Source organism: Podarcis raffonei, chromosome 4 (assembly GCF_027172205.1).
Source record: "Podarcis raffonei isolate rPodRaf1 chromosome 4, rPodRaf1.pri, whole genome shotgun sequence".
NCBI classification, from domain to species: domain Eukaryota; kingdom Metazoa; phylum Chordata; class Lepidosauria; order Squamata; family Lacertidae; genus Podarcis; species Podarcis raffonei.
The window spans coordinates 34380784-34395006 of NC_070605.1; the positions used below are offsets into that span (position 1 = coordinate 34380784).

At 42.2% G+C, this 14223-nt stretch overlaps 1 protein-coding gene across 2 annotated transcripts; it reads right to left on the reverse strand.

The window, feature by feature from the left end:
• Positions 1–1609: 1609 nt before the first annotated feature.
• GTPBP8 (GTP binding protein 8 (putative)) lies at positions 1610–9051 on the reverse strand. Of its 2 annotated transcripts, none has more exons than XM_053386127.1 (7): positions 8956–9051; positions 7029–7457; positions 5178–5276; positions 3956–4086; positions 3247–3346; positions 1928–2046; positions 1610–1825 (listed from the first exon to the last, which is right to left on the reverse strand). In XM_053386127.1, exons 2-7 carry the CDS (start codon positions 7362–7364, stop codon positions 1747–1749), a joined length of 864 nt encoding a protein of 287 aa, XP_053242102.1. In that variant the 5' UTR covers positions 7365–7457; positions 8956–9051; the 3' UTR covers positions 1610–1746. The 2 variants fall into 2 exon arrangements, with proteins under 2 accessions (XP_053242102.1, XP_053242101.1); XM_053386126.1 differs by having other exon boundaries at positions 8918–9043.
• Positions 9052–14223: the final 5172 nt, after the last annotated feature.

Consider the following 14223-nt stretch of genomic DNA (forward strand, 5'->3'; position numbering starts at 1 on the left):
ACGGACGGTGCAAACAAGGAGCTTCGTGGCACCTTAAAGATGAACAGGTTTGCAGCAGCACAAGTTTAGAGCCCACTTCATCAGTACATTCAGTATTCAAACCCCAAATGCTACAATAAATCTGCTAGTCCCTAATGTGCCACAAGACTGTTATTTGTGGTGTCTTTGTAACTTCTGTTTGCTCTCGAATATACAGATTTGAGTGGGAAGGAATAAAAAAGGCAGTGATGGTGATATAAGTAAAAAAAACCTGCTCCTTTTGCCTTATGGGGTACCCAAGAGCCCATATAGAGTCCTTTCGTAGGTTCTCTATCAGTAGGAGAAAATAACAGAGACCAACCAGAGAATATTGAGAAGCAAAGCAGCTACTAAGCCTGATCTTTATTAACTGTTGCAACAGGGTACTCCCACCCACACAGGAGAGAGGAGGACCCAGAGCCATGTGTGCAAGCCCTTATATAAACATTTTAAATTCCCCCCCCTGGAGTCCAAGACCACCCCCAGAAACATCATGCATACATCACAGAAAAGGCGATCTACAACAGAAATCTGAGTGCGTTGTTTATCTCCTGTCTGACAAGTTACCTGATTGCATTATCTCGGTTTTGGCTACTCTTTTGTTATTATAACTACTTAATTCCTGAATCCAGGTCACAGGCTCACACCCTGTTCATATCTTGAATGTGCCATTAAGACAGGATTTGTGAGGACAGGATTTGTGAGGAAAGAGACAATGAGGAGGGTCCCCACTTTGACCTTGCAGACAAATATTTGAGGTCAATTTGTTCGGGACCTAATCTGTGAGGTTTCAGACATGTGGTTTATATATACAGTTATGAACATTTATTTTTTATGTATATGACCTTTAAAATTCTTATAACAGATGGTCCTGAAGCAGCTCTCCAGTGTAACAGCAGCTCCTTACTGTTTCCATTCCAGGATGCTGCTTGCCAGCTAGCTAGCAACCAACCAACCAACCCACAGGCATTAAGCATTTATTGACATCAGTTTGCTATAGTGTGAGAGAGATACGTGCTCAGAGCTCAGTTTCTTGTTAAGCTCAAGCAGAGAGAATGGTGCCTTGCCCCACTACTGGGGCTAAATCAGCATAGCAAAAGTAGGGTGATTTATGTAAGCATTTGTCAGGAGTAACTGGGGAGCAGCCACTCTGCTTATCTTAATTTTTATGCAAATATTTATGCCACTGGGCTCATTTCCCTCCCTCCTGCATAATCATGTACCAAAATACTTGCCAACTGAGGGTAACACTTCATGAAGGGGACGCTAGTCCGGTCAATTTAAGATTGTAATAAATCTGTGACTTAATTAAAATGCAGTGGCAGCTGGGCCATTTAACATGTGGCGAGATAAAGCCACATAAATGCTTGAACAGTGTTGGCGATCAACTGCAGAGTGGAACTAGAACTCAGTTGTGAGCTGATCCATGCCTGTTAGGGTTCCATTATATGCTCTCATTAAGTTTCTCTATCTGGACTAAGGAAACACATATTGCTTCTAAGCATAGACCTTTGCTTCTAAAGCTCTGGTCCAATCAGTCAAGGGTGAGAAAATATGTACACTGTGAAATAATTAGCTGAAGCTGTAAAAATAACTTAAATAGCATTTATTATACACAAATTATTCACAAGGCTTGGAAAAAAGAGAAGTGTACAGAGCAATAAATCTTGTCTCTTTTATTGGAAGAACAATGAAGACAAGTCATTAAGATGTGGGAATGAAGTATCATCAAGTGGACAGGGGAAGATTTCCAGTAACGTGTGCTATAAAGCATCTCAGCACATGGATTCCAAAGTAATACAAAGAACTGTAGAAACAATGAGAAAATGTTATTTGATGAGAGTGGATCATTTGCATTACATGTTCAGTTCTATTTCTGACTGGGTAAGAACCCCTTTTCAAGTTTTACCTGACAGGAAAGAGTTGAGGAAAGCACACTTGTGTCTTTTTGTTAACAAAGTCTTGAATCTGTATCACATTTCTTGTCATCACTCCTTTTGATGCTTTGTCAATTTTAGTTAATACAATCTGCAAAAACAACAACACACCCAATATTTTAAACATTGTAGAGCAACTCTTAAAGAAGTATTGAATTCTTGGTAAAGTCTTTCAAATTTAGCTCTCAGATTAGGTAAGTATGCTAACATTGTTGATGAGTCTTTTTACTCTACAAAACAATTTAAAAAACCCCCGAATTGTGTATTTTGTTCTCTTCCAACTTTTCCTCACTCCAGTTTTATACTTATGGAGACTTCTGTGCGACGGGAAAAAAAAACAGGTTTTCATACCTTCCTTAAGAAAAAGAAAAGGGCGAGGCTTAGTGGGAACATTTTAAGAGTCAATGGATCAGACCAATAACTTAGTACTGTATATTTATTGATTTCAATATTTATGTCTTCTTTCAATTTCTAAATCTACAAGACAAATATATTTCATTTCTAAAGGTGAACAGAGATCTCCATATCTTGTTAATCTTCCAGTATAATGTTTTGGATTACTATTTTATGTTGGATCCAGAGGATCTATGTTAGGGCTAAGCAACCTGGTTAGGACTGAGGGCAAGGTCAGAAACCTTTATATTTTCAAATTCACCTTCACAAACATGAAAGCTAAAACAGTATACAGTATTTAAATAACAGCTAGGAATCTAGGATTCTAACAAGTATCAGTGCACACATAGTGAAACTTGGGGTTTTAATAGCATACCTTCAGTACATGATAAAGCTGCTTCAGTTTTTAATCACCTATGATCATAATTCATAAAAATCTTGCCTGTGTTATTATTTTTTCAACACAGGCTTTTAAAATCTCCTAGTCAAGTCTAATAGTTTCTACTTGCAAGTCATTTTTCAAACCATTATTCAACTGATAATAACAAAAAAAAGGACACTAATATTAACTGGACAAATGTATAACTTTGGCGGAATGGTGAATGGCATCCAGTGTTGTCCATGCACCTGTAATAATGGCTTCCTCTTCCTTTCCTTCATCCTGGAGCCTCCAAACATGCCTAAAACCTGAATTGGGGACCCTGATGAGCAGATTGGAGAAGTGTCACATGGGGCTACAGGAAAGAGGAAAAAAGAAGAGAAGCCCCATTGCACTTGCAGAAGTCTGCTTACACGGCAATGAATACTTCCTCGTTTCTGCTACATGCCTTTTTAGTCCTCCTAGTTCAATATATTGACTGCTGACTGCCTTCATTTTTAAACAAAAATCACAACTCACAACATAAGGGATCCCAAATTCTTCCAACATTTCTATAGCAACCTTGTCCATTTCCTGAATTCCGACCAGGCCGTCCACTAATAAGAATGTCCGTTTCAGACTAGAAAACATAAAACCACAGCTCACAACTGTGCTTTGCAGCAATATATATTCTTTATCTGCAAATCCTAAATCTAGCCCAGGCAACAATTATACAAGCAACAATGTGGTCATCCTTTTCTACCTGCTAGGATGATACAGATGACCACACTACCGTTGGGTGAATGAGCTTATTCTGGGGCAGGCAATCAGTAGGCATCACGACCATTTTGGGTGACCTCTTTTTGCACAGGGCTTTGTGGAAAGTTTTGCAAGTGCCTCCAATCAGTGGTGCATTTGGCCAAGTTGGGGGGTTTACCTGCCCTACACCTGATGCATATAAAACAGCCTCATGGGCCAAATGGGGAGGCTCAGTGGGCCTGATTAGACTTGAAGGCCAGAGGTTGCCCACCACTGCTATAAAGAATGGTGCAAGACTATGACTGTGACTGGCTCAAGTTTAAATAGACGCTGCATCTAAAAGCTATTTCACATGCCTTAGTTAGTCTAAGACACTTCCCCATATTGTTATAAAATGGGATGTTTTAAAAATAATATTGTTTAATCTAAATTATTTCCCCACATAATCCTGTAGAAAAGACTGAAGTGAAATTTCAAGCTGTTATCTTACTTTGCACGGTGATTTAAATAAGGCTCCACCATCTCTGCAAAATCTTTGGGTGATCTGTAACCATAGCCTGGCATATCCACCAAAGTCAATAAATCCCCCACTTTGAAGAAATTCAGTTTCTTAGTGTGGCCCTGGAGAAAAAAAATGGGAGGGTTAGGGTTCTTTGGTCGTTTGTTTCATCTTATTCCAAAAATGCAAAACTGGGGTGGTTTCTCAGTTAAGATGATGAAATGCCACTGCTCCTCATTTGGCCAGTCTCTGACATGAAAGCATATGTAAGTATCATCGGATGGCTGTGGGAGATTGCTGTTCATACAGAGTACCGTATTTTTGCTCTGTAAGACACATTTTTCCCCCTCCAAAAATTAAGGGGAAATGTGTGTGCGTCTTATGGGGCAAATGCAGGCTCCATGGCTTCAGCGAAAGCAATGCGAAGCCTCCAAAGCGCAGTGGGAGCGCTCCCGCCGCTCTCCGGAGGCTTCTCATTGCTTTCGCTGAAGCCTGGAGAGCAAGAGGGATTGGTGCGCACCGACCCCTCTCATTCTCCTGGCTTCAGGGATGGACGCCCGAAGCCTCCGGAGGCTTCGCGTTGCTTTCGCTGAAGCCAGGAGAGCAAGAGATATCGGTGCGCACTGATCCCTCTTGCTCTCCTGGTTTCGCTTCGCTGGAGAGGCGCTGCGCAGCTTTCCCTCTCTGCGCAGCGCCCCTTCAGCGAAGCGGGAGGAGAAATGGAAGGGGCTCCGCTTCTCCTGCTACTTTGCTGAAGGGGCACTGAGTAGAGAGGGAGAGATTTTTTTTCTTGTTCTCCCCCTCTAAAACTAGGTGTGTCTTATGGTCCAGTGCGTCCTATAGAGCGAAAAATACGGTATATAGCACAATTTCTCAACACCTGATCATCCAACAAGAGAGTAGAGATCCAAGAGCACCTGGGACAGCAACCACATTTCTGGTATAGAAATACTAATTTCAAACTCACTGTGCTTGGGGAGACATGAAAGCTCTGTCCGAGTATGTAACTTCTCAGTTCTCTCCTTCCAAGCTGGATCCTTTCTACCAGTTACAAACAATGTCACAATAAATGTCACAGAACAGAGGGCTGTATCTGACTAGTCCATTTATTTCAATGGGTCTGCTCTGAGATGCAACCCAGAAACAGCCTGCTTTTAGTTGGGCTCAATTAAATTCCAAAGTCAATGTAATAAAATCCCTGAATGCTACTTACTGGATTTTTGGAAACTCTGACTTCAACATCAGGGGACAATGAAAACAGAGCCTTTATTAAGGAGGATTTTCCAACATTGCTTCTTCCTAAAAAGCAAACCTGTGGGAAGAAGTTAGTTATTTCACATTTATCTTTCTCATCCAATGACATGTATTAAAGCAAGGAGTCGTACATCTATTCTCTCTGTAGTTACCCTGACCAAAGAGCGCAGTTCAACAGATAGGCCCAGTTACAGCAAATAATACATTTTTCCAGAGAATATGGATTTCTTGCTACAACTCAATTCTCTTTTGGATCAAATAACTCTCAAGATCTACGAAATGTGAGGACAACTAAAAGAAAAGGGAGTCCCCAGAGTCCTCAGTTCTTCATGGACAAGATTTTAGCAATCCCATTTAGGAGAATTAGTATGAGGAATGCATGCCACTTTGAAAGGTTCCTTGGCTTTTCCAGAAGTTTGCATCTACAGAGGAATAATGTGGGAGAGCAACCTGAAATTCTGCTACTGGAATTATGAAATTAGGAAAGTTGCATTTATTTGGCTTGTCAACTTTACAGACCAAGTTTAAACATGCTTACTTGAAAGGAAATGCCTGATGTCAACAGAATGTATTTCTTAATAAATACACTTAGGACTGCAGCTTGTTCCCCAATTCTGAAACTAGCGGGACAATAGTGAATATTCATTTATTTTGATGGTATTCACTTTCCCAAGCATGCTTAGGATTACTTAAACAGACATAATTTACATATATTTGGATGCACCTTATATTCTGATGCGTTCCACCTCCCCCTTTTTTAAAATGGTACTTTTTCATTTCTTAGCACAGGCACATAGGGGAAGCAGTGAGAGTAAATAAGATCAATGTATGTACAGTGGTACCTCGGGTTAAGAACTTAATTCGTTCTGGAGGTCTGTTCTTAACCTGAAACTGTTCTTAACCTGAAGCACCACTTTAGCTAATGGGGCCTCCCGCTGCCGCCGCACTGCCGGAGCACAATTTCTGTTCTCATCCTGAAGCAAAGTTCTTAACCCGAGGTACTATTTCTGGGTTAGCAGAGTCTGTAACTTGAAGGGTCTGTAACCTGAAGCGTATGTAACCCGAGGTACCACTGTAATGCAAAAGGATGGGGAATAAAGGATGGACCTGGGGATTACAAGGAAGAACAGGGTGCTGTATTGAGTGAAACTCCCTATTTGGAAGGCTGCTCAAATTCCCCCTAGCTTTAAGGCTAAATCCAGAAGCATGTATCTACACCTGACCACAGCTTGTACCCCCGAGTAGAGCTTTCTCTTCAGGTTTTGTTACAGAAAAATCATAGTCACACCCCATAGTCAAATTCAACTGGACTTAACTGTCCAGGGGTCCTTACCTTTTTACCTTTTACAGAACACCTCATTTAAAAGATACTAATTTTCCACACATAGTGACCTAGCATGGCTAGACAGTTATCAGTTATATTTTGTTGGAAGCTGACAAGAGTGTCTGGGGCAACCCAGTCAGATGGGCAGATTACTGTATTATTATTATTATTATTATTATTATTATTTAATTAACATCATTGCCACTGCAAACTTGCTGCTTTGGGCAAACAGCTGCATGTACGAAATTCTCCATCATAAGGACCAGAAACTTTGCTTTGACAACTGAATTCAAGGCCATATTCTGCAATCAAAGCAAAGTACATTTATACAACCCATAGCTTTAGCAACTCCCCTTCCTCTCTCCCCCACCCCATGACACTTCAAACAATGCAATTCTGGCTACATTTGTTCTTCCTTTCCCATAAGCACTCACATGGCAACTGAAGTTGCTCCTAAAGATAAAAATTGCATTTCATTGACCTCACCTCAGGCTGTGACAATTGGGGAGCGTGATCCATCCGGACAGCTGAAGTGAAATAATCAATGGGGTGCCACCGTGTTGAAATGAAAAACGCCTCTGCTTTGCTGATTTCATTGTGGTTAGGATTGAAAATCTGGAAGGATGACGTGTCCACGCTAGAGGTCAGGTATCTTGCCATTTCTTGGAGAGGGAATGCGACTCCAGTGAACTGTTTTTCGTTTAATTGCAAGACTTCTGAAAACGAAGCATACTTTATGGGGCTGCTTCTGGTTGCAAGATGTCTCCTCAGCAGGTAGCTAATTGTTAGAAGTCTTCTTGGTTTTGCTTTCTGGAGCACCATTGTGCCTGAATTTTCAACAGCCACACAATCAACTCAGGTCCTTCATATTTTTAAAAACAAAAACTTCTGTTGTGGGTTCTTGAGTTCTGACTGCTGTTTTAAAGAGAAATAAGAGGAGGATTTAAGTTATTGTAGCAATTGCCAAAAACACCACCAACAACATACAAACGCAAATTCATCCCTCAGTGCATTAAACCACTGCTTTCCTTCAAGACTTTCAGCACAGGTGCCAGACAGAACAATATACAGTGGTACCTCAGGTTAAGTACTTAATTCGTTCCGGAGGTCCGTTCTTTACCTGAAACTGTTCTTAACCTGAAGCACCACTTTAGCTAATGAGGCCTCCTGCTGCCGCCGTGCCGCCAGAGCACGATTTCTGTTCTTATCCTGAAGCAAAGTTCTTAATCTGAAGCACTATTTCTGGGTTAGCGGAGTCTGTAACCTGAAGCGTATGTAAACTGAAGCATACCGTATGTAACCCAAGGTACCACTGTACACATAGTGCAATCCTCCACATTTCTGCTCAAAACTAAAAATGCAATCCTTTGCATATGTGTTCAGAAGTAACTCCCTCCAAGTTCAGCTGCACTTATTCCCAGGTACATGGGACTACACCCTAAGAAGAAAATTGATATAGAAACAGGGGCCAGCACTGGAAAATTAAATATTCCATACGCCCCATCCCCCATCAAAAATCCACAAATTGGTGAGAGACAACATTTTCATGGATGTCCATTAAAACATACATGTAAAGTTGACATGCATTTCAATATGTATTTTTATAACATATATATTTTCAACTGCTGATTTTATTTATACTTTGGGTGGGGAGGGAAATAGGTCAGCTTGCTTTTGACTTCAGACTTTTATTGGTAGCTGTAATGTTTATTTTATGTAAACCACTTAAGAGCTGGAATGGACTCCCTTGGAAGATGGACTCTCCTTCCTTGGGAGGTTTTTTAAAATAATTATTATTATTATTATTATTATTATTATTATTATTATTATTATTATTATTATTATTATTATTTATACCCCACCCATCTGGCTGGGTTTCCCCAGCTACTCTGGGCGGCTTCCAACAAAATATTAAAATACAATAATCTGTTAAAAATTAAAAGCTTCCCTAAACAGGGTTGCCTTCAAATGTCTTCTAAAAGTCTGGTAGTTTAAGCAGAGGTTGGATAACCATCTGCCATTGATACTTTTGTTGTGATTCCTGCAATGGACTAGATTACTCTTGGGGTCCTTTCCACCTCTACGTTTCTACTATTCCGTTTCCGCAATGAGGCAATACTGAGTACAAAATTCTGCTCATTTAATAAATAAAAAGGGGCCATTTCAAGCCAATGGAGAAAGGAGCCCTCGGTTGAAGCCGACCATATACCTGCTGACTCCGAAGTTGGAACCCATTCGCTCCAGTGGCGTATCTTCCAAAATAAGTGCTCACCCGCCAACCCCGACAGCAGTCATGGGAAGCTGCGCCCGAAGACTCACGCTTTTTTCTCCACACGGGAGACTCTGAATACCTAAAGCTACAACTGCTGACTTACCTGGGTATATAAGCCCCACTGAATTCAGCAGGACTTACTTCCAAGCAGACATGCTTAGTTAGGGCTTGCAATCTACGCCAGGGAGCGCAGCGCATCCGCCGGGATCTTTAACCCGGAAGCCAGGACGATCGCTCCGCCTCCTTCCCGGTCTAAAGAACCGCAGATAGTTAAGTCACTTGTAGGGTAAGCTCCCCTGAGTTGCTTGTAGGTCTCCCCTTCGTTTGCTGCTTGCAACGGGGCGAGGAGTCGATGCGCGGCTGCTTTGCAAGCGCGGCAACCAAGTCAAACGCTCAGCCTAAGGGCTGCTCCCTTCGCTTTTAGGAATAATCACTGCGGACCAGATCGGCGATCGCAAGGCAATGCGGTCGCTGCGGCTTCAAAACTCTTTTTTAAATAGCTCACCCTTTCCACAGAGTCAGCTTTTAAACACCATGGATGCCTGCATTTGCTCCTACTTGGTACCTGCGTGTATTGAGAAAGAGCAGCACGTGGCGTCAAAGCCGCTGTCTGTACATGCATAAATTGTACATTCCTGTCCACACAGGAATCTTACTTGGAATAGGCTTTGTGGAACACTTGAGGCTTACTTCTGAGTAAACATGCTTTGGGCTGCTCTGACTGCTAGGTCTGCAAAAGGGCCACTTAGACTAGACGTTCTCATTGGGGAGGGGGGCACCCACTTAAAAGTGCCAGGCGTTTATTTTAGTTTCTGAGGGCTTCAGAGCCTGCTGCCCCGTGGTGCTGGGCAGGAGTGCCAGCTTTGCCCCCCGGGGCCGTGGGTGCCATGCAGTGTGCATGGTCCTGTCACTGAAATTTGCGGGTGCCCAGCCCCTTTATGGGGAATTTGGTGGGTGCTTGGGCACCCAGGGCCCCAGGGAGTTGGTACCTATGGTCCTGGAGTAGAAGAAAATGGTGAGAAGAGTAGGGTCAGGACCAGGGCTGGCCCAGGATATTTTGGCACCTGAGGTGGACCCCAAAACTGTGCTTCCCACCCTGCTATGGAAGAAGGGCTAAGGGAAGATCTACATCAGAAACAAGGGGGGGAAGAAAGCTTGACATTTATATGTTGATATTATTATTTTATACTATTCTAATGATTGTTGAATGTTACTTTTTGATGTGGGTTGCCTATTTTAAAGTTATGTTTTATTATCACATTTTTGTATTGCATTAGATTATTATAAGATGTACATTTTTTTGTTTCTTCAGCTTGTAAACCGCCTTGAGATAGAAAGACAGTATACAAATTAAAAATGATGATGATGACATAGGGATCTGTTCCCTCAGTGAATCCTGCCACCTGAGGCAGGCGCCTCACCTTGCCTCATGGGTGGGCCGGCCTTGATCAGGACAGTGTTAGAAGCTGAAACGTGGGGAAATTGTAAACCGCATTGCTGCTAAGAGATGTGTTGGAGAAACCTGAGGACCATGTTTTTGAAATGAAGCCCCAGCATCAATATAACTTTATAAAACCCTTCAGAGTCAGAACCCATCAGTAACTAACGAACCACAAGAAGCATCCACTGCGTATTATTCAAGATATGTCATGTTTATCTCCAAGCCATAACGATACAACGAGCAGTTCTTGCTTTCACCGCCGGGTGGCAATAAAGGTACAAGAAGAAGCATGTTGCTATAGTCAGTCATTCAAAACTGGGAAGGGGGTGAAGTTGAGGACGATATTCGGTCCTGCAACAAAATGTTTCTTGCATGTGGAGCGGGGGTGGGGAGATATTGAAAGCAAGGATCATATTGGCTGCCTCATTTCCAGCTTCCAAACCCCCAGCTTTAGCTGGGATTCCTGCATTGTAGGGGGTTGGGCTAGATGACCCTTGGATCCCTTCCAGCTCTCTGATTATATGAAAACACTACTTTCTCAGGAGTTCTCAGGTTACCTAGAGAAAGCCACCCCACCTGAGAGCAACACCTGTGCTTGTGCTATATCCCTCCTCCCCTTGTTTTCATGGGACTGCCTGCATTTGCGCACACATAGTTTTTCTTCCCTTTTCTTGTCCACAAAGCTTTTTTGAACTTTATGGACTTCTGCAAATCTTGGACTTGCATGCAGATACCTTGTGCATGGCTGGTGCTGTTTGGCTATGTAAGAATCGGCACTCACACCTGAAGTTGGGAAATAGAGGAAACAAGTAGGGCCATACCACAGAACATTGCTCTGGTGTTCATGCATTACATGAGCCTGTGGCTCGGGTTTAAAAACAACCAAATGTTAGTATCAAACACAGGAGTTCATCTTCTAATCCTATGCATTAAAAAAAAACCTTTTCAACTTGTTTTTTAGATACATATTTTAGGTACATATTGTGTGTTATGTACTGAGGATCCAAACTGCAGCAGTCTGATTGGTCCTAGAACAATAGGATCCAAAAGGCAGCAGTCTGATTGGTCCTAGAACAATAGGATTCAGAATGCAGCAGTCTGATTGGTCCTAGAACAATGCAGCAGTATGATTGGTTGGCAGGAACCACCCAATCATGCTCCAGATAGAAGTGAATCCACAACCTGATTGGCTTACAGTAGAATTCCGGAATTAGCCAATCATGTGCAGCCCATTGTGTAAATAATGTATATAAAGCAGATACTTTGAGGGGACATTCATTCATTCCTCCTCACCACTATGAGCTGAATAAAGAGCATGAAATCACTTTGCGACTCTGAGTATATTTCATTGTGTTTCCAGCATTTAAAAGTGCAACCTGGCTGCATGTAAGACTTCTGCATGCAACTGAGTTCTTGATATGGCATGCAAGGAGCTCTGAGAAAGAATGAAGTGGATTGATCTTTGCTGCAACCTGAGGAGTATGGAGCATTTTATTTTCTACTAGGAATCCAAATGAGTGTTGGCTTCACCTCTACCCTGCGTTGTTAACATTGGACTATGTTGCAAGAATGCTATAAGTTAATATTTATCAGTGCAGCCCTCGAAGCCGCAGTAGGTCATATAACAGTGACCTACAGCCATACTCCAAGCCTGCAGTGATGGTTGTGGGGGTCTGATGCCTCTGGACAGCACTGCAGGGTTGCTGTTTACCTGGCCTGTAATATTGAATGTGAATTATACTCTAGGCTGTAATAAGTAACTGCTGCAACCCCTTTGAATCTGCAGTATATTTCTGCTGAATGTAGCATTTCCTTTTATTATAATAATAATAATAATAATAATAATAATAATTTTTATTTACCCGCCCTCCCCGGCCATAGCCAGGCTCAGGGCGGCTAACACCAGTAAAATTACAGTAAAAACATAATAGGGGGGGAAAACCCTTAAAATACTGCTTGTTTACATTGTTTTGCTATTTTTAGGTGTTCTGCTCTGATCTTCTTAAGGGGGTAGATAAGGATACTGTATAAAGAATTCAAAATAAATATATACGTTAAGAAGTGGTGGGATCTAACTAAAGTTTGCTGAAATGAACATTTCATTTAGGAGCTGCCATCTAGCAGATGTGCAGCAGCTATTTGAGAACAGAAACTCTTACTTGTTGGCATATATTTGTGGAAAGAGGAATTTTGTCACCAGGTCACTGTTGGCATTTATAATGTTTCTCATTGTCGGCCCACACAGCTTCTAACTATGCAGCTGAAGTCATAAGCATGACACTGCAAATATGGAAACTGAGGTTTTTAATAGGGGGAGAAAACCCGCCTAGAAATCATTTGGGAATTTAGACTTTTTCAAACACTCTCTTGTAAAAGTTCCTTCCGTAAGAGTCACCCAAAAAGAAATTCTCATTGAGGCTATCAGCAGAGTGGGTGTTTCTCAGAATAAGCAATACACATTAACTTTTCAAACGCCTCTGCAAAATTTTACCTCGCACAGGAAGCCATGGTAACTGTTGTGTCATAAGCTTCTGCTCCAGTTAAGACTGGGATCTAGCTGCACAGAATTTAGGCTGTAAATTCTTTCTTTCTGCTTCTAAAATTCCTCCCTGCTGGCCAGTTGCAGCTTCATCCATTCAATCTTCTGGAAGGTTATGGAGTTTTAAAAGCTAAGATTTCCTTCCTTGTGGTTAGGGATGGTAAGACATGTGCTTATCCACATTTATTGTACCTTTCCTCCTCACTTCCCAGGCATGGTTTGTGCCGTACTGCTCCATGTCTGAGTGCCTGTTTTTGTGCTCCAGAGCTTTTCCCACCAAAACTTGCTCTTTAAAGCTGAATCAGAGCAAACGGCAATCTGTGGGAAACCTGATTTGCCATTTGTTCCGAGTTGGCTTTAAAGAGCGAGTTTTTGCAGGGAAAGGTGTGGGGGTGTGCTTGGACATGCCTGCTCTTGATGTATTTTTAATCCTTGTTGGAAGCCGCCCAGAGTGGCTGGGGAAACAAATAATAAATTATTATTATTGATGGGGTTATACTCCCTCTGAAGGAGCAAGTATGCAGGGGTACTTATGGGGGGTACTTATGGATCCTTTGCAGTCGCCTGAGGCTCAGGTGGCCTCAGTGGGACAGAGTGCCTTCCATCAGCTTCAGCTATGGCCCAGCTATGCCCCTATCTGGATGGAGATAGCCTAACTTCTGTTGTCCATGCTATGGCAACCTCTAGGTTAGGTTACTACAACACATTATACGTAGAGCTGCCTCTGAAGATGGTTCGGAAACGTTAGCTGGTGCAGAATTTGGCAGCCAGGTTGCTCATCAGGGCAAGGCGGTTTGAGCATATTACACCAATCCTGGCCCAACTGCACTGGCTGCCAGTTAGTGTCCAGACCCAGTTCACAGTACTAGTTTTGACTTATAAAGCCTCAAACGGCTCAGGACTCCAATACTTCAAGGACCGCCTCCCTCCGTATGAACTGACCCAGACCTTGCAATCATCATCTGAGGCCCTTCTTTGTGTACCTCCTCCATGAGTGGTCCAGAGGGTGGCAACACAAGAACGGTCCTTTTCTGCAATGGCTCACCATGTATGGAATGTTCTCCCAAGGAGGATTTGGCTAGTGCCTTCCTTATATACCTTTAGACACCCAGGGGAAAACGTTCCTCTTCAACCAGGCCTTGGGCTGATTAATATCTCATATGCCTTTTAAATGTCTTTGTGGGAAGGGCTGGAGGGAGGGGGTTATGGGTTTGTGGGTTTTTTGTTCTTGTTTTTATAATGTATTTTGTGCTTTTACATTGTATTCTTATGACGTGAACCACACTGAGATCTATGGATAAAGGGTGGTATACAATTTTAATCAATAATAATAAATTTAAAATATGTGTACCTGTGCCACAAAAGGTGTGCATAAGCCCTAAGTTTCAAACCTCACCAGAAGCTTTTCTTTTAGGAATACTAGGTGCAG